At 38.0% G+C, this 26,014-nt stretch overlaps 1 protein-coding gene across 2 annotated transcripts in view; it reads right to left on the reverse strand.

The window, feature by feature from the left end:
- Positions 1-26,014, reverse strand: part of Prkg1 (protein kinase cGMP-dependent 1) — a 1,176,530-nt gene that overhangs the window by 1,002,969 nt on the left and 147,547 nt on the right. For both annotated transcript variants that reach the window (XM_021151357.2, XM_021151356.2), the window contains exon 2: positions 2,248-2,414. In XM_021151357.2, coding sequence (XP_021007016.1) covers positions 2,248-2,414 — 167 coding nt within the window. The remainder of the gene's footprint in view (positions 1-2,247; positions 2,415-26,014) is intronic.

Here is a 26,014-nt window from a genome sequence, read left to right on the forward strand (position 1 = left end):
GGAATGCCAGGGCCAAGGGGTGGGGGTGGGTGGGTGGGGGACTGGGGGGGGAGTGTATTGGGGACTTTTTGGATAGCATTGGAAATGTAATCGAGAAAATTACCTAATTTAAAAAAAAAAGAGAGAAAAAAAAAACATGTTCATTACAGTGGATGTTCTAGACATTCAGTTAGTCACATAGCTAAAAGTGAACAACCATTTCACTTGGAAAGCTAGGGGATGATAAGTGTAGACTTTTATATTTGTAAGGTTTTATGTTAATCTATTTTAGTAAATATTCAAGATGAAAGAAGTTTAAGACACGAGTTTTGAATATTAATTACTGCCATAGAAAACCAGTGGTTACAATGTGAAGACAACCAAACCAAATGTTCATACTGCTTTAAACAATAGCTGTGTTGTACATAGTTATCCTACTAGTACAATGTCTAACAAATCAAATTATGTGAGAACACTGGCAGATATGATGCTATGCCTAATTTTAATCAGTCCCAGGACAATGACTCTAGTTTTATAGTCTATACTTGTCTCTTATTTATGTCTTTCTGATTTTCCTACTCTGCCTGCTCCCTGCCTCACGTCATACGTACCCTGTGAATTCATTCCTCCCCTTACAATTCTCTTCCAAGTGCATAATACTTATATTTGTGCCTACTGTGTTTTGGTTTTATTAGAAAAAAACTGAGCTTATCTTAGCAAAAGCTTATGATATGGAATCAAAATATGAAAATATTAAAGGAAAAGATAAAAGATATTACAATGCAAAAACTGAACATTCCAGAAGACTACAAAGAAAAACACAAAGGCAAGTCACATATGCACACATAGTTTTAACTATATTTTCAAACACTTAGTAGAAATAAATAAGACATATGATTTTATAATGTGTTATTCTCTATATCAAATAATTATAAAAATCAAAGGTTCTTAACCTTCCTAATGCTGTAATCCTTTAATACAGTTCCTCGTGTTGTGGTGACCCCAAACCATAAAATTATTTTAATTGCTACTGCTTAACTGTAATTTTGCTAGTGTTATAAATTATAATGTAAATATGTATTATTTTCAATGGTCCTAGGTGACTCCTATGAAAGGGTTGTTCAACACCCAAATGGGCTGCCACCTACAAGTTGAGAACCACTGATATAAATTATCTAATTTAACCTCCTAATAATCCCATAAAAGACAGACAAATCAGACTATCAATATTGGTAATAATGATCCTTCAGGCTACAAAACCTGCTTCAGGTTTTTTCTTGATGAGAAGCATTCCTAACCCTTACCTGCTAGAAGCTTTCTCTGCCTTTTTGCAGTTATAGCAACCAATCATGGCACAGATGCTATCATGAGGATATCCCATTTTACAAATTGGGATGTTGAAACCCAGAGAATGTTGGACTTGTCCCAGTACACCCTTTCTCTTAGTGACCCATAAACTTAAAAGAGACTATGGAAGTCATGAATTACTCAACATGAATGCACTGGGCTGAAATCATGAACTCAACAGCTTATAGCACAGGCATTTCTGGGGCTTACTTTCTTCTCAGCTAGTTCAGAAATCATCTCAGGCTCTCTCTCTCTAAAGGGAAAATATGACTTTATAAATTCCAAGTTAGAAACAATCAATATTAAAATCTACCTAGGGATAAACCCTACTTACATAGTAAATGGCTCATTATTCATCAAAACATTTCTTTTTTTTTAGATTTTATTTAATCTACTATATCAGTTTCTGAAGGGTTTTGTGATACACATGATCCCTCTTATTAATTAGACAGCTAACATGCCGTGACGTTTTCATTGACTTTGTGATACACACACAAGTGACTAAAAACATCACCTTTATCTGGAAGAATGTAAATAGGAAACCTGGTCATGTACTTATACATTAAGGGTAGAGCTGTATGTGCTAATTGATGGGAATGACTTGAATTACCATTGAAGCACCATCAGCATGCTCGGCAGTGTAACTGTGTGCATTCCCATGCAGTTAGTAACAGTATCCTTTTCACATCATCGATGTTTTCCAGGCGTGAAAACATAGAAATCCTTACATTAATATTCTACACACCAACACCTCATAAATTACACAACCATGATACCTAGTAGTATTTTCACTCTTTGTTCAAATTGTTTCCCAATGAACGAAGGAAGACAAAAATTGTTCCACAGAGTATTTTGCGATCCTTGAGAATCTCGGAAGTTAGGAAGGGAGTGAATGACGAAGGAACAAGTTACTAACCCTACCTTCCATGACGTACACCAGTGACCCCACATCGCCTTCCTTGATGATGCAGCTGTCCTTGCCGTATTCTACGGGGTACATACAATCCACAATCTCCTGGATCTGTGACAGCTCCAAGTTCTTCATGAAGTCATTGTCAAGGATAGCCTCCTTTATGAGATCCTTCGACCTAGAGCATGAAAGGGAAGAGTTACTGACACATCTGACCAGACTTCCATAGTTCTCGAGGCTCGGTGGAGCTATGCAGTATGTTTGCACACAACTAATGGGTCTTCTTGAAAGGCCTGACAACAAAGCATAATGACAGCAGAAAAAGAATGGAGAAAATTTCCATTAAGCAAACTATCATTTGGCAAGTGGCCAACATGCCAAAGCCAGGCATATATTTTCAATTTGTTTTACCATGTTTTAATCCACAAAGATTGTGGGGAAAAAACAATAGATTGATATTAAATTAAAATAAGGATAAATACAATTAAATTTACAAAATCATAAAAGAAATAATTTTCACTCTAGATACTATAGAACAAAAATCATAGTTTTTGTATGCATCATTTAGTAGACTTTATGTTTTTAATTTGCTCTCTTCTGTACAATATATTTCTAGTATTATTGCCAGTTGTGATACGGGCGCTCAAGAAATTGTCTAGCTTGAGATTTTTAGAGAGTGGATTCCTAATTAGCTGGTTGAAACCACTAGCAGAAAGGTGACAAACTTTCATCTGAGTGTCTTGCTTCTGTTGAAAACACTATTCCTTTGAGCATCTTGATTTAGAGTAACTAGACAGAACTACATTGAACAAGATATTCAAAAAGCCACAGGAGTTAGAACTGGAATTAAATACAGACAGCCAGTAGGAAAGAGATAAACAAATTTTGCAATAGGGATTCTAGGGATAGCATGAAAGTTCTACAGAACTTCAAAAAATGTGATAATTTTATTCACTGAAGAATAATAAGTTCCACAACACTCACTACGGGTATAAAAATCAAAGAGGAGGCAATGCTAAGAAATATCTTGTCAAGTAGGAAACAGTCATAGCACAATGCGGAAACTGAGTTTAATCAAAGCTGAGACCTTAGTAATTACATATGAAGCAGCACATTTGGAATTTCATATTGAAAGAGGAAATTGTTTTAAATATGAACACAAGCCGGCCTTGGTTTGCACTGACTCCCAAAGTGGTAATCAGAGAAGCAACCTGGAGTAGGGACAGCAGTCTGAAGTATCCTTCCTGGCCTCCACTCCCCTCTGACTTGTCATCCTGGCTTAGCCCAACTGATCTGATCTTCACTCACTGTAATCCACAAACATTTTGCTTAGAATTAGAAAAAGATGTATATAAAACCAAAAATATTTACAACTTTATTTCTGAAACAAAAAACAAAACAAAAAACAACCCTCTAAAAACAGATGGCTATACTGTAATTTAAAATGTATTTGGAAGAGAGAGGAGGGGGTATATTAGAGAGTTAGGGAGAAGAACAGGGAGAGATACTGTAATAATATTACAATCTCCATTTAAAAAATATATATGCATATATATATATATATATGCATTTACACATAGCATTAGAAACATAGGGAAAACTAATATTTTAAGGGAAGAAGTACTATGCAGAATTGTTTTAGGGTAAATATGTGTGTAATGAAATTTCTTAAAAATAAAAGTAAGGTATATATATATATATATATATATATATATATATATATATAATTTTAATTTCTCCCAGGACCACATCCTCACATCAAATCTATCAAGCACCAAAATAAAATATAAGCCACTCTGCCTGCAGATATGAGCCTGGTTTGCCTCTGTCTTTTCTTTGTTGGTCTTCAGAAACCTCTTTGGCACCACTTACCCTCTGTCTTCTGCCACTACCAAGGGTTTGACCCTGTTTGTGAGGCATTTGGGATCCAGACACTCTGGAAATCAGGAAATCAGGAAATTTTAACAACTTTAGAATGAACCATATAGGAGAGCACAGGACCAGAAGTCATGAGGGATCAATGGCAGCACGGATAGTCCCTCTAGTGTGGCACTGTCCCCTTTCACCACAGTGACTGACTATGTTTGCTTAGAATGTGTTCTCCTTCCAGAGAAGCATCAAGTATTGCATTAGCCATGCAGACGATGCTGAGTTAGGATAAAAGTAAGTTTGAAAGTTACCTATACCCAGGCTTCCAGCTATCCTCGCTTGCTCTAAAACTTTCCTTGCTTTTCTAAATGTTCATGACGTCATCTGTAAGATGTCATTCTTTTACGAAAAACTAAAACAAAGGCAAACTATTATGTAACAGGTCTCTATGGGAAGCCTAGTGACAACACAAAATTACTTTCAGTAAAAAGTGAGGGATAAATTTGGTAGTGGCACTGACTGCAGAAGAATCTATACAAAGAATGTCCAACGCAGAGTTGAAACAAGATCAAGAGGAAATAAAGAAAAAATTGACCACATGATCTTTATGACAGAATTATATTTTCTTGTTTCTGAAGTTTAGAGTGGATGTGCATTTCTATGTACAAATTTCAAAAGTAAATCCTGAATAGTAAACTACTTTGAGAAAAATAAAACTAATTTAGTTCCCATTTAATTAATGATCATCGGCCATGATTGGCAACTGGGAAATCGCTCTTCAGGAGGTTGGCTTTTATATTCTTGACACCCTCGGAGCACTAATGACAGGAGATTTCACTTCAGGAAGCAATGGTGATATTTGGAACATTATTAAGAATCTCAGGATGTCTTTATTTCTAAAGTCTTTTTTTTTTCCGAGGGTAGAGTGATCTGCAGCTGCATGATCTCTGGTGTTCTGATTTATTTTTAAATTCTCATGTGTAAAAGAGTTTGCTTTCAGGCCCAAAGTTGCATTGTTTCTTTTCTGAGTTTAAAACAAGATGTAAAAGTGCTCTTCAAGAAGCTTGCCTGGCTAACCATCTTCCTCACCCTGACCTCGCAAAGGCTAGAGGCACCTACATATCTACTCCCACATTTTAATTTATAAGTATTTTCCCAAACACCAGAGTTTTGTCTTAAAGAAATTCATTTTATCAAACCTATCATATTTGTATTTACTGAGTATTTTTCCTATTTTATTTAGGCCAAGAAACAAGGCTGTCCACTGGGTTCATAGTTTCTGAAGTAACAGAAACTAGATTTATCAATCCAACATCCCAACATTTTTGGATGGGATCCTATCCTTCGGAAAGTACTAATAGTATCCTATAAAGATCTTAAGTTCTAATTGCATAGAAAGATTAGAATTGTAAAGCCCTCTTCAGAGGGAATAATTCACTCCATTTAAAGATGATGTGAGAAAGTCATTTCCTCAGAAAGGATGCCACTGACCTGTATTACAAATACAGAAATGGTAAAGCAAATGCTAAGAGCCTTCCTAGCAACCATCCAAATTCCCTCAGCATTTACTGCAGGGTACCAGAGCATCCCAGGGGCACATAATTCTCAAATTTCATTTTTGATGGAGATCACTTAATCTTAGGTCTCTGAAACAAAGCACCCTAGGCTTCATATGTGCACCAGCATGCGTTTCAAGCAAATTTAGTAGGCTTCAGATGATTTCCAAAGTTAGAGTGATTGCATTTCATGTCACTTTGGCTTTATTCTCCAGTGGTGAAGAAATGCATGCATACATACATACATACATACATACATACAGTAAAATACTGATCTATAGAAGACCTATGATCTATCATTTATCTCTCCACACAGAGTTGATCAAGTAACACTCTTAGTCAATGATATCACAAATAATGTATCTCTGAAATCACAGCAAGATAGAAACTTTAGGCCTCTGTGAGATCTAGTTTGTTTTGACTAGTTTTATGTCAACTTGACACAAGCAAGAGTCACTGAAGAAGGAGACTCATTTGAGAAAATGCCTCCATGAAAGGCATTTTCTTGGGGGTTGATTTGGAAAGACCTGACCCATTGTGGGTAAGGCCACCCCTGGGCTAGTGGTCCTATGTTCTATAAGAAAGCAGACTGAGCAAGTCATGGGGGCAAGCCAGCAAGCAATACTTCTCCATGGCCTCTGCATCAGCTCCTGCATCCAGACTCCTGCCCTGCTTGAGATTCTGTCCTGACTTTCCTTAGTGATGAACTGTAATATGGAAGTGTAAGCCAAATAAACCATTTCCTCCCCAAGTTGCTTTGGTCATGGTGTTTCTTTGTAGCAATACAGACTCTAACTAAGACAGAATTCAATGTTGATCTTGTCAGGAAATAACACAGAAAGCCCAATCCTCCTTTTTACCTGTCATTTTCGGCCTTTACCACAGGAACAAGGACCCTCAAATTGATCTTCATTAAGCCTTTCACAGCCCCAACACTGAAGCCTATAATCAGTCAGGACCTGCAACTAACCCTTCTTGGGCTGTTTCTGTTCCCCTGAAGATATTATCACTAAGACAAGAATTGCACAGAAACCAACTGAGTTGATAACACAGCTAAGGGTCTGGAGGAAGGTGGCATTACAACTGCTGGATATTAGCTAGCTGTCTATCCTAACCCAGCGTGCATGTGTTCACCTTTTTTCAAGAATTCAGTGGCATGACCTAGCCTGAGAAGCATCAGAAGTATACACAAAGGTCTTGACTTTCTCATTCTTTTTATCTGTCTTATAAAACTCTTTGTCTTTCATATTCCAAAATTGTCATTTTTAATCCAAACATCATAACATAAACCAGCTTCCTTTGGACCAATGTCTAGTGCTTTGTAATCATCCAGCTGTCAACCTCTGAAATATTAGCAATACAAAACTGAATAGAGCATTTGGAATCACTGTGGGCATGGAAAGCCTTGATGTTTAGCAGTGTTGATATCTATGGTGTAAATATTCACCCCAAGTGCGACTTCAAATTAAGAGAAAGATAACCTGCTCTTAAAGTAGCCTCCAAACTAACAGATTTTTCATGATCTATAAGTTATTTCCAGATATCCCAAGAATTCAATGGAGTTTATGAGGTTCAACCGAAAGAGATAATCTTGTTTTTAAAAATCTCATTAGGTATCACAATATCCTTGCATAAGTGTAAATTAGAATGAGCGATAGTTTCTTTAACTCTAAATATTAGACAAGTAAATTAAAATGTCAATTTTCCTAATTCTTCAATAAAGAGAAGGCTTCTAAAAAGGAGGTAAAACCAGACAATTCTAGAGCGAGTGTAGGAAAATATACAGCAATTTTCTGAAACAAGGGATCCAACATTATCTACTGTTAAACATAACCTCATTAATTTGCTTGACCTAACGAGAGGATTTTTATATTGTGAACACTGTAGCCAGTCACTAATACCTAAGAGTTGTCTAGCGAGCTGTTCAAGGATGAGGAATGACAGGCTCAGAGGGTGGTCCCAACGGCCTTGCTTGGCTGAGAAATCCATGTAATGAGGAGTAATCATTACCCCTTCCATTGCAGAAACTGAAGAGAACAACAATGTAATCAGATTGAGAGGAAAAACAGGTCAGAGCTGCATAGTTTAGGATGAATGCAATTTGTTCAATGTCAAACCAGAGACCCACCTGACTGAAGCTCAAGAGCAAATGATGGATGCAAGCATGGATCCCTGAGAAAGGTAGAGATCAGGCCTTAGAGCAGTGGTCCTCAACCTTCCTAATGCTGTGATCCTCTATGACAGCTCCTTATATTGTGGTGACCCCCAACCAGAGACTTATTTGTTGCTACTTCCTAACTGTAATTTTGCTAATCTTATGAATCATAGTATGAACATCTGATATTTCTAATGGTCTTACATGATTTCAGTGACAGGGTCATTTAACACCCTCCCCCCAGTGTAGAATTGCTGCCTTAGAGAAATTGGGAGGCCATAAAAAGTTTAAGTTTATTCCCCAAATCATAGAAACTCAGTGAAGATTTACAAAGGGGGTGTGTTCCATACATAATATATTGGGTATGAAGAGTAAGTATTTAGGTCAAAAGATTGCTGAGTTCTTACAGAAGGGGGATATCGTGTATTGTATCAATCAATGGATACTAAACCCAAAACTTTTTATTGGACTCAGGAGAGTATCTAATTGACTCACTAGGGATCAACTCTCTAAAAAAAAGCTGCATTTATTTCGATCTTGAATCAAGGACTCAGACAATTCCCACATGCCAAGAACAAAATAAAATGTTCTCTATGGCTTTAAGAATTATCTCCAGAGGCCCGAACTCTTCACAATTGTCTTTAGGACACAGTCCCTCAATTAGATCCAAGGCAATGATAATGATGCCATATGTAGCCTTCCCCAGCACAGTATGAATTACATCTAATTCTTTAGTGTGGAAAGAACTTCCAGGCACTGAAATAGTCACAGTCATTAAGTCCTGTCTAAGCATGGGAACTAGCCAAAACAATCTAATAACTGAACGCAAAACTTCTATAATCAACCACTTAAATAAAATAATAAATACCTTTAGTTCTCAATGGTCAGTTTTGCCCTCAGATATCAGGAGACACAATAAGTACAAATTAATGTTGCTGTGACCTAGATATAGTATGGTGTCTGCAAGTCTGATCCCCGTTGATAATCAGCAGCCCTTTCACCAAGATGTAGCCCACAGAAGACCTCCTGACAGTCCTAATTCTGGGAGTCACTTTAGAGAGATAACTCCACTTACACACTATGAAATATTAGATCAATCACCTATCAGAGAATAAATAAATTAATAAGACCCCTTGAAATAGTTATCTGGCTGCCACTCGGATAAGGACTTGCTTAGAATGTATCTGTCCACTGACAGCAGTCTTCCTGAGTCAACTCAACAGGTTAAAGGTGGCTGAGAACTAATATGAGCTACTGACGCTTTTTAAAGGTGAACTTTAATTGGCTAATCATATTGACCAATTTTGGTCTTTCCTCAAAATTAAAAACCTGTCTACGCTGAATTTAAGTCTGGATGTTCACATCTACCAACTCGGTTAGTACTTTTCCAATCTTATAGCAAGAATGTGCATGAAGAATTATGAAGTGCATAGAGACATACAGTATAAAGTACTCACAGACTTAATGAGTATTTAATAAAAAATACTGGTATTTCCAGGCCAAAACTCATGACATCAACATTATTCATAGGCAACTAATGACAATAATCATTTTGGTATATAATATGTTATAATTTCTTCTAAGATTTTTCAATCTCTAAAATAAAAATTTTAGTTCCAGTGCTATAAATTATGAAATCACAGTACATTGATTCTAGAAGCCATAATGGATAACAGGGAAAGCTGATTAGCCCATAGATGGATTTGCCACAATGTCATTTGCAACAATGTCATTTAGACCATAACATAAGCATTCTTTCTTTTACATAAGGCTCCTGCTCATTATCACAGACTTAGAACAAGACTAAACAGCTCTTGAAATCACAGGTTAGCTATTGACAGACAAGAGAGGCTTATATTAATGAGAGATAAATTCGCATTTTTGTAGGTGTTCATCAATTTTTATGAGTCAACATTAAAACTCTCCATTCAACTATTCACATCATTCGTCTGTGCAAAAATGAACACACATAGCCGGCTATTTACAGAACTGATTGAATGTGAAACACATCATTTTCCAAAAGAGCCCAGACCAGACTCTTGTTCTCTAAGGTCCCTCTTTGATATCAGAGAAGTGTGGCTGTTAGGTTTCATAGAAATACTATAAAGTGCTTTACTTGAGAACAAATAGAAGCATACTCATCGCACTGCAGAATATAAGAAACATGTAGTTTCATTTATTAAGGATGAACTCTGACACTGATATCCAGATGCCCACAAAACAAAACTCAGCAGTGATTGAAGAGGAAACATTCTCTGAAGCCTAAGTTTATATGCCTAGTTGCAGTTCCGCATCACACAGCATTTTTGAATCTTTCAGTGAGCTAAATAAATATCCTTTTAGAGACCACTGGCTTCCAGGAAGGTCAACACAATTGCATTATGAGCACTCATTAAGTTAGTCTCTATCTTGGGTAACCCTAACTTCAGAACATAGTTGGATACCTTGATGTCCATCCCAAGAGCCTCATACTTTCTTTGTGCTATATTGTCATTTTGATTGTTGTAAAGCCTTGATTTCTATGATCAGCAAATAAGTGGATCACTTTAAAACAATTATAATGTTTCTTAAACATAGTCTCTGGGATCATTATCCTACCCTTTAAATATACTTGCATTCAACTGCACAAAAATAATATGATCTTTTACTATCCCTGACTGCCTGCATCAGACCCCATTGTGTAGATTTTCCCTTGTCTTAACTAATGATTTGGTTAATTCATCCAAGTCATCAAGTTTTAGGATACTGAAGCTAAATTAGGCTCTGTTATATACTCTCTGACATGTCTTGGGAAGCAAAAAACAAATCTGATAAACCTTGTTTGTTTTCTCTCCAAACACTGTCCTATATCATGCTTTAATACAGGAGGGACCCTGAATCTTCCTGAAGAGAAACTGAAAACAAAAGTAAAACGTTAATTTTTAGTCCTAGTTGTAAAAGCTCTGTGTGTTCTCAGCTTCTAAAAATAAGTGGGGAAACTTAGCCCCAAACTGACAACCGGAATCATCATCACAGCAGCAGTAGCTGGGCGACTATTGATATGAATTAGTTACTTTGTGTTCTGCAATATGCAGAACCCTTTGCCTCATTTATGCCTCATTGTGATTCTCTGAGTTCATGAGAGTGGAATTCTGAGCTGTTTTCAAAATGTTCAATGATGCTCACTTAGTAAGTGATGGGCAAAGTCAGGATTTAAAGATTAATCTGATTGACTTCTGAAACCGTACTTTTCCTAAAGGCTTCTAGTTCTGCTTCTGAAACTACATTTTATTTCCCACTTTCAAATAATTATCTTAATTATAAAATCTGAAAGTAAATGTTATGCTAAAAAATCTGCAAAAGTAACAGTTGTGTTTGGATAATATTCTCTTTCATCTGAAAAGACCATTTCATGCTTTTCAAACAGTCATACATAGAACCCTTCATTCTGTGATACCCTAACCTGAGCAGGAGGTAGAACAGATATGGCTATTATGCTTATTTGGTATGTAAGAAAATACAGGCATCAAGAGGTGGAATCCTGGGGAGCTCGTGTTCAAGATCACCCTGACTTCCAACCTAAAATACAGACCTTTGTGTTTTTACGGGCACATTTATAAACCTTCATTCACATTCTCTGTCACTCTTTTTTCTCTGTGTCTCTCAGTCTATGCCTCTCTTTCACAAGCTTCAGCCTTTTAATGTTCACACTCCAATGAAAAAACAATAAATCCAATACAACGGTAGGACCGGGGAAATATTCCCACTTGTCGATAACTCTGTGGCTTACAAAGGTTTATGTGGCTATTTCCTCCCAGATAAAACCCTTCACCTTGGAGGAGAGCTCTTTAGGACATGGGATCTTCCAAGTTGTGTGTGTGTGTGTGGGGGGGGGGGGTGATAATACATTCCACCCTTCAGAGAAGTTTCTTAAACCCAGAGAGTAAACAACTCAAACACACCAGGAAGTCTCTAAAACTGACCACACACTAAACCCCCTTATTCCCAAGCATACATACATAATAAGGACATCTAATATACATACATAATAAGGACATCTAAGAATCACTCTGACAAGTTAAGCTGGCTAAAAAGTGGCTCAGATCAGAAGAGGCTTGGAAGAAATAGAGGCCACGAAAGTAACCTAGAAAACACACAGACTGTCCAAGCTGCCTGAAAGATGCTCAAACTGAACTACTTAGAAAGAACACTCTCCCCGCTGTTGAGTTGTCTAGTGGTTTGGCAGTGCTCTCCAGCGTTCCCCTTTCATAAGCTGTCTCTCATGCTGGAGTGGTATTTTGATGATACCTTGGCTTTGAGTCATTTCTGGTCCATTAAGATATCCTTCACTCATATTCCTATACATTCCCCCAATAAACCTTACAGTTTCACCTAGTTGAACTCTGGTGATTTTCCATCCTTATCTGTTGTCATCCCTCTCCAAGTGTTCATATCTCCCCAGGAATAATGTCACACACCATGGAGATGAGGAGGTGGCTGTTCAAGCATGAGTTTAGATGCCTGGTACCCACATACAGAGCCAGGTTGATGGCATATGTCAGTCATGTCCATGCCGGAGGAGCAAAGACAGAAGGAGCCCCAGGGCTTGCTCAACGAGCCAGCCAGTCTGGGTGAATCAGTGAGCTCTGGGGTCAGTGAGAGACTCTGTTAAGAGAGCTGACTTCTGTTCTGCACATTCATACCACACACACACACACACAGACACACACACACACACACACACACACACACACACACACACATGCACACAGATGAATGCATAAATAAAATTAAATAAATAAAAATAATTTAAATATTCATTTTGGTTCATTCAGAGAGATCCACCTTTTCTACGGGCCACACCTCCTGAGCTTAGCAATAGAGCTCAACTCATATTGATTCTAGTATGCTAATATCCCCCCCTGTCTCCCTCCCTCCCTCCTTTTCTTTCTCCCTCCATCCTTAACCACACCCAGATGGCCTCTGTATACAGATATGGAAGAGTGATAAATTCTTTGGAAGTGTAACCATCAATTAAGACGGATGTTTTGTTTTTAAATTCATCAGAAAGGGCAAGCACCTATGGAGCTGGGAGAACAGCTCACTGATAGAGCACTTGCCCTTATATAGGAGGCCCTGGGTTCTTTCCACAAAAATGCACCAAAGAAATAGACAGTTTCATTGTATCTACAGGATAGAAATCTAAGAAAAATAATACAATTCATCATTTTCAACTCATTTAATTAATGACCTATCACATAGTTTTATTTCAGGAACCTAGATATTATAAGAAATATTAAATACCTTGAATATAAGTGTATAATATTAGAACCTAATATGTTGGTTTTATAATGTTAGATAAATGTCTCTATGGAATGGTTTAGACACTCTAATCTGAATTTACTACCTTAAGTTTTCACTGAAGATGACAAAGAGGTTTAGGAAGGCAGAGAAATGGGACGATAAATAAATGTGATTTCATATCTTTCATTCACTACCTGTATATCATATAGCATGCTGTCCTCTGAAGGTTTGGCCCTTTCAGGAGCAAATAGTTAATATTTATGATCTTTTCAATACAGCACTTCTAGGCTTAAAAATCAGCCACTGCAGGCAGTATGATTGACGGGTTTAAAATACAGCCACAATCTCCTACAAAGTGATTTAAAGACTGAACTAAGGTCGTTACCAATAAAAATGCATTTTGGGGGGGAAATAAACTCTACTCATAATTCTGGAAGATTATTACACAGTCAGGTCTGTAGAGTGTTTATTTCAGAACAGTTAAAAGGGTGTATAAATGTTCTCATGGTGAAGAAATGGTAACTATTTGAGGGATGCATATGCTGACTGTTCTGCAACCACTGTTTCATAGTCTGTTCGTATATTGCAATGTCACCCTGTATACTACACAATTAATATCTGTCAATTAAAAGAAAGCAAAGATGCAGGAGTTACTAGATGGTACTCTGTACAACTACTTTGCTGTCACCTTCTAGAATGAGGGAGACTAGGGACACATGAAGGGATATGAACGGGGTGGGGAACCCATGAAAAACCCCACACTTCCCTTGTGGTTCTTCCAGATCTCAGTGGGAATAATGTGTAGGAAAAAATCATTTTCTCTGCTTCTAAAATTTAACACTTTACATTCTTTATGATGATATTTTACTTACACCATCTTCACGCCCTTCCCCCTACCAATTCCTCTGTGCCTCCTACCACTTTCTCTCCAATTTATGACCTCTCCTTCTATAACTGTAATACTTACACACATGTATCCTAAGTGGACTCTAATTCCACTTTGTGTCACTCATGGTATATGTGTCTAGGGTTGGTCACTTGCAGTTGGATAACCTTATCAGGACTTTTAGTACCTATGTGATCTTACTTTATCCTCCCACCCCAACCTACCTCCCCTGACACATAAAAGCTCCAGGTAGAAACCAACCAGTCTTAGTAGTTAGGGGAAAATCATATACAACTTTAGATTGTCATCCCACAACATCTTTTTATTAGGAAATGCTGCCCCAGTGATCAGTGAATCATAGTCATGTGAATCTATGAGAAGGAACACAGATAGTAGGTGATATGTTATCACTCCCTGATCACTTAGCGATCTGCTCAGTCAGAACCTTCTGCTCTCCATCCATTCATTCAATCTCTAAAGCAGTCCTTGGATGCCTCATCTACAGCACAGTACTAGGCACCGTACGCACAGGAAGAAGAGGAAGGAGAAACCTGCTTTCTTGGGGCCACAATGAAAGTGGTGAAGGAAGATAATACAACATTAAAACTAAAGACATAAGTTAAGGAGAGACCCTGTCTGGAAACTAATGTAAAGGAGCATGGAGCAGAAGATCAGAAGGAGGTATGCTTCAGGTCTAAAATAAGGATCAGTGTGGGGGCTGGTGAGATGACTCAGTGGGTAAGAGCACCCGACTGCTCTTCCAAAGGTACAGAGTTCAAATCCCAGGAACCACATGGTGGCTCACAACCATCTGTAACGAGATCTGGTGCCCTCTTCTGGAGTGTCTGAAGACAGCTACAATGTACTTACATATAATAAATAAATAAATCTTAAAAAAAAAAAAGGATCAGTATGAAATTAAAACATTTAGGTAGAAGTGTAAGGATAAGAAGAGACATGCTGTAGAAGATCTAAAAAATTATATTTCTACCAAATGGTGCTGATTATTTCTGGGTCATGATTAGGGTTTCAAAAAAGGCCTTCCAGTTTGAGCCAGAACCTTTTGGGCTAGACAACGTGGATAGGTGTGGAAGAATCTGCAGCTGAGAAGAATCTGGTTGACACAGGACCCTGCAAGCTCTTTGGAAAGAATTAAACTCTTGCAGGAAGGTAAATCTATGAGAACAAAGACAGTAAGTGATATGCTATGAATTATGTTTTTAAAAGATCACTAGGATTTCAGTTAAGAAACTAGGACAACTTCCTGTGAAAGGAGAAGGAAAGGAAGGCTGAGAAACCACACTGCACTACTTCAAGCAAGATATGATGGGGACCTATATCATAAGCATTTTCCCTAATACTCTTTCTTTAGCCAATAAATTTTTATACAACTCTAGGTATACATAATTGTATGTAAAATATGTAGACATGTAATAAGTATATAAATCAAATTTTTTTATAGAGAGCAAAAATGGATTTTTTTAAAAACTCAAACTTTTTTTTTTTCAAGACAGGGTTTCTCTGTGTAGCTCTGGCTGTCCTAGAACTCACTCTGTAGACCAGGCTGGCCTCAAACTCAGAAATCTGCCTGCCTCTGCCTCCCAAGTGCTGGGATTAAAGGCGTGCACCACCACCGCCTGGCTAACTCCAACATTTATTAAAGACAGAAGCAAATTTCCATACTAACGATGTCGAATGCTTGTTTATTTTTACATAAAGAAAGAAATCTTGGCTGAATATTTGACACTGGGATTTAGAGCATCTTATATTTTTCAGATCTCATCAATATTTTGATTTTATTATTATAACTGCTGAGAATGCCATTTCATGTAAACACACAGTACAAGATGGCAGAAGGAAGTTTAAGGTCATTTCTGAAACAGTTGGAAATAACATTAAAATATTAAGCCAAACAAGTTAACAAGTTGCATGAAGCTAAAATCAGCAACTTAAGCACTGATTTTTAAATTTAAACATTTTAAACATTTTAATAACATACATTTCAGTTCACTTCTCTGTGGCTGTAATAAAACTAACCAAAATCAACTTGGAGATGAAGGGACTTATTTGGCTTAGAGGTATGGGCCATCACTGTAGGAAGTCAGGGCAGGAACTCAAGCTGGGCAGGAATCTGGAGGCAGGAACTGAAGCAGGGACCATGGCAGATTGATGTTTATATGTTTTCTTTCTGTGGCTCTTTTAGCTTTNTTTTTTTTTTTTTGGTTTTTTCGAGACAGGGTTTCTCTGTGTAGCCCTGGCTGTCCTGGCACTCACTTTGTAGACCAGGCTGGCCTCGAACTCAGAAATCCGCCTGCCTCTGCCTCCCGAGTGCTGGGATTAAAGGCGTAGCTTTCTTTTACAGTCTAGGAAGTTCTACCCAGAGAGGGTACCATCCACAGTGGGCTGGACCTTCTGACATCCATCATTAATCAAGAAAATGTCCTTCCGGAAATGGACCCCTGGCCAATCTGATGGAGGCAATTCATCAATTGAGGTTTCTTTTCTTCTACCCAACTGATTCCGGTGTGTGTGAAGCTGTCACAATTGAACCAGCACAACAAGGAAACACTAACGTAATATCTTGCTGAGAAATGATAGCCAGAAAATCCTAAAAGTCTTGGTTTTCCATAATTAGATTATGATGTTGTTATAAGCACAGAGAAACTCATACTCTAAGAAGATTCAACAGTTCACAACTTATCTTTTCTCAAATGCAAAATGGAACATTTCCAGCAGCCTCCATTAGGTTTGCATAGCACAAGGGATTTTACAGAGCAGAGTGTACATCTGTGTGATCGGAACCAAGGCTCCAGTGAAGTCAAGTGAAGCAACATGACTGAGTGCTGCCAGAAACATCTCACTGTCATTTGATTTTTGAATTAAATTGGATCACTGACCATTTATTGACTTTTTTCTTTTGCTTAATTTTTTATGACCTGTAAATTCAGTGACATTACCCCATATAGGGATATACCCTAAAGCTAAGCTGGTAGCCTCTATTAGAAAGGCGACAGGACAGATGTGAGCATCTTCAAACCATCATTTTGCAAGCAAACACTACAGGACTGGCAGGATGGACCTGAGGATGAGAGAAAGGCAAGTATCCTAAATATTCCGTTGGAGTGAATACACATGTATTGGGGCTGTTTCCCAAGGTGGCTTAGGTTTGAAGGAGTAACAGGTTCCCAGAGATCAAATTAGTCAGAAGTGGGGCCAAGGGAAAGAAGACAGATTTCTAATCTACATAAGATTAGAACTAGGGAAAATATGGAAATAGGCCTAGGGCAATACATGTCAGGAAAGACAGATTTCAAAGACATAAAATGTTTGACTTTTCTTTTGATTCCCACTAGAGCCATATTTTTAAATATTTAGTTTTAATATTTTTAATTATGTGTAGGGAGGATATAATAAGCATGCTGCATGCTTCAAAGGCCAGAGGTATCAAATGTCCCTGGAAATGGAATTACAGGTGGTTGTGAGCTACCTGACATGGGTTATGTCATCCTAGCTCAGGTCCTCTGAAAGAACAGTACAGGCTTTTAAACACTGAGTCATCTCTCCAGTCCTCACAGCCATAATTTTTAATATGAACAACTTCATATCATTGGTCTGGCTAGCTCTGACATCAATCATTCATTACAGATGAGCTCTGTCTTTTGCGTCTAGCAATAATTAACACGGCTTTCCCCAGGTTTATCCTTGTGGGGTTTATTCCTTAGATTTCTTTACGCATACAAGTTTCAGAGCAACTGAAATTTTATTGGGAGCAGAATTACTCAAAAAGAAAGACAGTAAGACTCACCGTCTTCCCCATTTTTTATGTGAACACACAGATATACGCACATACGCATAACTAAATAGATACATAGGGACAGCTGTAACATCTAATGGGTAATGGTAGTGCCTAAATAGCCTGGTTTCCTCCTTATTTATCAGAGTAAGATGGCCATCAACCAGAATTAAATCAAAACGAGACCTCCATCTTGGCAGTGAGAAGTCTCCCGTAATGTTGAGGAAATATACTTGTTAGCAGCCTGACAGAATAATCCATGCAAGAAACTGGCTTAACAGATTTGGTTTTCATGCCAACTTATTGCAGATAAAGAAAAAAAGCATCAGGCAGAAAGGCAGGCAATAGAGAACATCAAAGTGACTCAATATTAATCATACTTTGACTCATTCTGCACCATATAAGCCTCATTACCCACCCCTCCATTTATTTCCTAAGCTGAGAATTGTGTTGTAAATGACACTATTCAGAGGAATGACTGTGCCACGGGGATCATTAAGAGTTCTATGCCGAATATAGTATTTCAGAGTTCTAAATGTCAGTACTGAGGAGCTTTGCAGATGATAAAATGAATGTCACCTCTCACTTTGGACTCTAGCTCCCCAGGTTCCCATCAAACTCTATTCCTTATGTTCACGAGGACATCAGCCATTAAAGGGTCAACTCTTTCAATACTTCCTTTGAAAGAATGATGGATAAAATATGATGAGTAAAAGATAAATAATTTTATTAATCCATGCGGCAAAAGACAAATATTGTATGTTTTCTCTTATAGATGGATGTCAGCTTTTAAGCTTTTCGATCCAAATGAATACAGAAGTTAGCTAGCTAGTAAGGGACCTGGGCAGGAGTTAGGAGAGAGGTTCATCTTCCATCAAAGAGGAAATAGAATATAGATGTTGTAAAAACAAACAAACAAAAAACAAAGGAGAAACTAGAATAGGAGGGTTAAATGAAGAGGGGGAGGGAAATGCAGAAGCTTCCTAAAACATACATACAGGTAAGGAATTACAATGCAGTCACCAGGGCTGGTGAGATGGCTCAGTGGGTAAGAGCACCCGATAGCTCTTCTGAAGGTCCAGAGTTCAAATCCCAGCAACCACATGGTGGCTCACAACCATCCATAACGACATCTGGCGCCCTCTTCTGGAGTGTCTGAGGACAGCTACAGTGTACTTACATATAATAAATAAATAAATCTTTAAAAAAAAAAAACAATGCAGTCACCATATAATGGAATTACAATGCCTCAAATTTTACAACATTAATTAAAACCCACAATTGCAGGAATAGGTTAGGTCTTGTTGACTCATTGGCTAAAGAAGGTCTCAGAAACACCCCAATATCCCAAGCTCTTGATAAAGCTGTTGGTTACCTTCCACAATCTGACAGTGAAATTGTATTACTAAAGAGACTTCCTTCATATGTCATCAAACATGAAGAATTGATCTGGGGCCCAACTAGGAATTTTGTCTCTACTAATATTCGTGCTCCTACTAGGTACTCTATATGCTACAAGAGGAGAAAAGTAGTTACTTTTTATTTCAGTATTACTTCAGTATTACTCAGTTCAAATCCTGCACCCTACAATAGGGACCTACCTACAAGACATGCAGTGCAATAGTGGTACAAATGTTATCAGAGCAAGCAACTAATTTTTGACTGAATTAAGACTTACTGCAGGAGAAAGAACCTATACTTGACACTGTTAAAGTGACCAATAAATAACCTGAGAATAGCTAGTCATAGACCTTAGGTGAAAACATGCAATTATTTCACTAAAAGAATAATACAATAAAACAACTCTTAGTGGCACATCACTATACCTGAAGATCAGAGCATTGCTCAAAGCTCATCAGAGATGCTGCTTGCTATAGAGGGGGATTAACACAAAGATCCACAACTTGAAGATATGCAAAGGGAAACTTTGAAGCACTCAGGCCTAAATGTGATGCCTTTATTAAACACTTCAGGGGTCTGTGCAGAAGAGGAGGTGGAAAGATCCTAAGAGCGAGAGGTGATGGATGACTTCAAGGAAATAGTATCTCTCAGACACTACAGAGTTGATGCACACGGGAACCCACAGAGACTGTGATAGCATACAAAAGATCGGCATACGTTCAAACCAGACAAAACCAAGCACAGAAGAGGGGAAGTGGATACAAGCTTCCACCCCTAACCAAGAAGCTGGCTGCAACTGATACTGTCTAAAGGGGAAGATCAGTTTTCTCAAATGGAGTATCACTGTAATATCAACCACAATCTAGGACAGACACCATGCCCAGGATTTATTGGCCAACACAAAGTGCACTCTGTGTGTGTGTGCGCTCGTATACATGTGCATGCTTCTGTGTATGCTTTTTGGATTGTTATGTTATTTTGTTTTACTGGTTTTTGCTTGTTTTGATTTTCATTTTTTTTGTTTGAGAAAGAAAGGCATGGGGAGTGAGCATGAAGTTACCTGAGTAGGGTAGGGAAGACCTAAGGGAAAAACACTGTATAATTTTTTTTATTAAAAACCCATATTTTGAAAAATATCATCTTTTTTTACTACTTGATTCTTCATCCTCAGTTCAGGCTCATTTGGAATTATGAGTTATTACTATGAAGCTGCATACCCAATTTTAATTATACTAAATCCGGTCCATCTTATCCTTCCCATTCAACCACCAGCTTCCTTAACAGACCGTAGGAATCATCAACATTGCTACCTCTTTTCCTGACAAAAGTTCCCAAAGTGAGTTTCAATTCATGCTCATCTTGTGTGGTGTGTTTCTTTCTCCAACAGCAATAACTAACCTTTTCTTGTATCATCCCTTAAGTCTGCAGTATGCTTTCTGTCACCTCCTACATCAGAGTGTCTTCTTCCCTGTGTTTTAGTATCAGTTGGTCTAGATGGGTCCTTTGAATGTGTTAATCCCCACTTGCCACACAGCTTAACATAGCAAAAGTTCTATAAACCATAATACCTTCCTCATAGCTCAAACCTGCAATTCCCTTGATGACTTCCCAATTTAGTGGATGCCTTTTCTCCCACAGTAGCCGGCACAACACCTTCCAACACTTTGGATGCTAGCCAGGAAGAGGAAGTTTCCAGCTCAGTTCCTGCTTGATTCTTCTGTATCTTGTATCAAGTGGTTTGTTGTATGTCAGTATTAGTATAAGGGAAGACCAGGTAGCTCTATAAAAACCCTGGCCAGCATCCCTTTAACTGATTTCAAGCCTTAGTTTTCTCACATTTTGAATGTATCTTTTTTTTTTCCTCCTGGTTGTTCATTTTTTTTTTGTTCATTCTGAGAAGTGAACTCAGAAATATCCTGGACAACTGACATCAGTCCTGACACATGGAAGGGGGAGCATTGGTGCTTACACTTGCCCCTCAGATTGCTTCACTGAGATTGCTTTCTTATATAACCCAGGGCCACCTTTCCAGGGGAACTACAGCCATAGTGGACTGGGTCTTTCCACATCAATCATCCATCAAGAAAATGCACCCGCAGGCTTGTTTATAGGCCAATCTGAGGGAGGCAGCTTCTCGGTTGAGTCTCCTCCTTCCCAGATTATTGTATCTTGTGCTAACTTGAGGAAAAAAACTAAACAGTACACTATTTAAGTATTCCCAAAGCAAAGCAACATTTTGGAGGGAATGTTAAAGAAAACATCACACTTTATCATGAATTCAGTTTACACTAATATAAATGCTAAGCTTTAAAAACAAAAGCATAACAAAACACAAAAAAACACAGGAAACCTTAGAATCATAACTTTAAATAGAGTCACAGGAAAGTGACAGTGTTAACCAGGTTGTCTATTATCCCAAACACTGTTTGTTTGTTTGTTTGTTCTTTCATTTTTAGCTAATATTGCACACATTTGCTCAATTTCCACCTCTCTCCTACTTATCTCTTTATGTCTTTCCCTTCCCTACTCTGATTCTCCCTTACCTCCACTTCTCTGTCTCTCGCCAAGCAGATTCTATCTTTGTTACTTCCTTTATGGCTGTATAATCTCCAGAGTTCTCGGCAAACTACTCTACACAACCTTTTCTTTTCATTTCACATTCTCCTTAGACAATCTTATTAAAGCTATTCCCTATACATGTGGGATGCCTAAACCTTTAACCCTCCCAACTCCAGCCGCCATCTTTCTTGAGCTTCAGGTAATAAGAACATCCCCTACACAGGTGTCTGCGGTCCACTGTGATCCCGATGAATGTGTCTTGGTTTTCCATAGATCTGCTTCTCTTCTAGTTCTCAGTTAGAAGCATCAACACCGACTGATAGCTCCCCTTTCTTCTGCCTCACAAGTATGTAATCACTTAGGCATATAGAGCATTTCTACCTCTAAATATTTCTAGTAATCTAGATTTTATGTGTGTATGATGTATGTGTGTATACACATGTGTGTCTGTGAAAGACAGAGATAGATAGATAGATAGATAGATAGATAGATAGATAGATAGATAACACAAACATACAAACATGTGCGTGCCTGATCAGCTGTCCTTCTCTGTCACTCTCCACTTTATAATTTTGGATAGAGTCTCTTATTGAACCTGGAACTAAACAATTCAGCAAGACTGAATAACTAGTGAGCTCCTCCTGTCTCCACTTCCCTAGACCTAGAATTACAGGCACACACCATCATGTCCATCTTTCTTTGTGAGTGCTGGGAATCCAAGCTTGGGTCTTCGTGCTTGCATGGCAAACACTTTACCAACTGAGACATCATTTTAGCCCCTATATCTATCTTGGCAAACAATCGCTCATCCACCAACTGTGCTTTGCTCCTTAATCTCCAACTAAGATTGTGAATTTATACTTCCAGCCATGGCTTCAGTCCTTTCTATGCATTGTTTTGAACTTTTAAGCTAAAATAAATTATAAAATCGAAATATATCTACATCTTAGCCAATGACACTCAGCAACATAAGTGTATTTTCAACACTATATTATGATTGTGTAAGGTTCTCTCACTGGGAGAAACAGGGTGAAGACACATAACACCCTTTATACTATTTTTGAAAATTCTTATGAATCTTATTTGGTTTCAAAGTCAAACATTACACAACCTTGATTACATTCTCTGCTTTCTTCCCTTACTCCACTTTAAAAACCCTTAAATAAAATCCCTGTGTCCTTAAATAAGGCCACCCTCCTCACAAGAGACTTTCCAGTCCATTCAAGGTCTATTCTACAGCATGCTCCATTTTCTATTTCCCTTTTTGGACTTGTATGACAACTGTACCAGTCTTCTTTTAGTCTCTCCAAAAGGACTCTCTCATGCCTTAAGAACTTCAAATAAGCTATCCCATCTGCCCAAACAGTTTCCTCAAATCTTCCATTGGCTTTCGGACTGCCTATTTTTCAGATTTCTGCTAAATGCCCCTTCATGGTGGAAGTTTTGCCAACTTCACTCTAGTGATTCATCTCCTCAGTCTAGATCAATTAGCTCCACTTGGAACCACATCCTTTATCTTGTCTCATAAATTCCTTTAATGGGCTGGAAAGATGGCTCAGTGGGTATAGGCGCTTGCACCACAAATCTAGAGGCCTGAGTTCAATTCCCAGATCCACATGAAAGGTGGAAGGAGAGAACTGACTCCATAATGCTGTCCTCAGACCTGTGCATGTGCACACTAACCCCTCAGTACTTACACACACATACACACACACACACATACGCACACATACACACATACATACACACACACATACACACATACATACACACACACATACACACACACACACACACACATACACACACACAAACATATCCACAATAATATTTTTTTAAATGTAAAAAGTGTCAGTACATGGTCAAAGAATGACTCACACACTGGGAACAATGCCTTGGGGAACATGTGAGTGAAGAGAAGCGACAAGGGGTCTTTTACCTTAGGTTTACTTTGTTTTAGGAATTTCATGGTTCCTTTGGCAAACATGTACATTCAATTTATAAGACATGTTTGTTCTTGTTGGATGTCAGAACAGTAGAACCCAATCTGGTCAGTATGCCCTGAATCAGGATATCACCTTCTGCCTCGCTTTCGTGCTTTCCCAGATATAATCTATCGGGCTTGCCAGCAATGTTGTTTAAATTGGTTTGTCCTGAGAAAGTTCTGGGAAGTGGCTGCTCGGAAGAGGTTTAGTATGCACTTCCTGGCATTTATTTACATGCTTTTCTGAACTCAAGCAAACCTCCTTGGATCATTACTTTCTTTGTTCAGTGTAAAAACACACTGATGCTGAAGTAAGGTTGTCTATAGCACCAGGTCAAAGTCTGCCCCATTCTTAAAGTTCCTCAGATTCCAGGCCCAGCAGACAAGATCTGCACAGGTCATCTGGAAAGTTGACAAGAAGGGTGTCTTTTCATATTTAAAATAGGTGTGCATGTTTTAAAAATCTTGTTTGATATCAACCTTCAAATGAATCCTCAGAAATTCCAAACATGGTAAGGGGACTCAGTCTGGTAAGAATATTTACTGTGAAAATGAATGAAAGAGGTTTTCCAATTGTAACTAAAATCTCATTTTTCCCTCCCTTTTTCACTTTCCAAAGGTGCCTCGGCACTGTGTGTGTGTGTGTGTGTGTGTGTGTGTGTGTGTGGTGTGTACATGTGTGCCTGTGTGTACATATGTATGTACCTACAAGTATCTGATAGAGGAAGAAGTATGTTTAGTGTTTAGCCATATTCTGCTTCTTTTACATTTAGTAGTACATTTATGATGGTTTATTAACCAGGATTTTGAGATGGTGTTATACCAACTATTGCAAACACTGTGGGAAATGGTATGTTATTCCAGATGCTAAATTAGATGTAAGTATGGTTAACAGAAATATAATTATGGTGTTATTTAAATATCTAGTAAAATGGAAAGGCATGCAAATATATATAATTTCTCTTTAAAAATACCTCCCGAGGAAGCCTATAGCTCACAACCCATTCGGAATACAATAGCAGAGGGCTAGAGTTGGCTAAGCAGTTAAAAGCATCTGTTGCTCTCGCAGAAGATCCAGGTTCAGTTCCCAGCACCCACACGTCAGCCCAGAACAGCCTGTAAGGCTGATTTCAGGGATTGTGACACTTCTGGCTTCCAAAGCACCAGCATACATATGGTGCAGGTACATTCATGCCGACAAAGTATCATATCATTCAATACAATAGAAACAACCCTTTCAAAAGAACATAATAGAAGAAAACCCATGGAGAATGGATATGCTGTTCTATATAGTATTGTCCCACTACAGGTAATCATGATTGCCATCTAGTGCAGTTTACAGTACACCTGTGTGGCATCCTTCTAGGGTATTTTCTAGGCTGTTACATGAATGTCACAGTGACGACTACACTATCTAAGGAATCAAAAGATGTCTAAGCTACAAGAAATCATTAGGGAGCCAGCCCCAGGTTCTGAAAACAAAGAAGCCAACAGAGGCAGAGTTCATTGGTGTTATACCTGAGGTATGAACTTCAGTCATTTGAAGGCTAAGTGATTGGGCTGTCTACCTATGCACACAGGTTTCCATCACTGCATAAAGTATAGCAGTTTACAAAGATTTCTATCTGGGATATTAATCCCTTAACTCCTTGTTCCTAACATCTTTAAAGTAAAAATATCTAGCGATTTCACCACTACATTTGGAAGCAACAAGAATTCAAGTTAGCTTTATGATAAAGGAAGATAGGGAACCAAATACCTAAATCCTGAATTTGGATACTTAAGGCCTTTTAAGTTTGAGTTCTTAAATTTCATTTTCTTGCAAGCACACTGTAATTTTGATTCCAAATGAGAGAGTTTGGAAGGTAAAAGCCATGCAAAGCTTTGTGTCAAGCATGACCTGGAAAGAAATTCATTACAAAGAATCATGGTGGCAATGATTTGCAGAAACAAGAAAGGTGAGTTTGAGTGAATGTTTTAACGATGTACTATGAGTTATTTGGGCCTCTACTGTTTGTCTTTTTAATGGCTATCTTTTTTCCACAAAAGGCATACCACACATATCTTATCTATTCATTCATGCAGCAGATATGTTTTAGTTTGAAAATTAGTGTTCATTATAATTCACTTGAGTGAAGTTTAATATCCTTTCTTTGATATTAAAATCCATTTAAAAGCTTGAAAGGGACATGAAAACAAGGAACTGAACCATATTGTTTCATATTAGCTCTGCCAAGGTTTGAGAAATCAAAGCCCTCCACATGCTTGTTTGGAATACCAAACAGAGAACGT

This window comes from Mus caroli, chromosome 19 (genome assembly GCF_900094665.2).
Source record: "Mus caroli chromosome 19, CAROLI_EIJ_v1.1, whole genome shotgun sequence".
Classification (NCBI taxonomy): domain Eukaryota; kingdom Metazoa; phylum Chordata; class Mammalia; order Rodentia; family Muridae; genus Mus; species Mus caroli.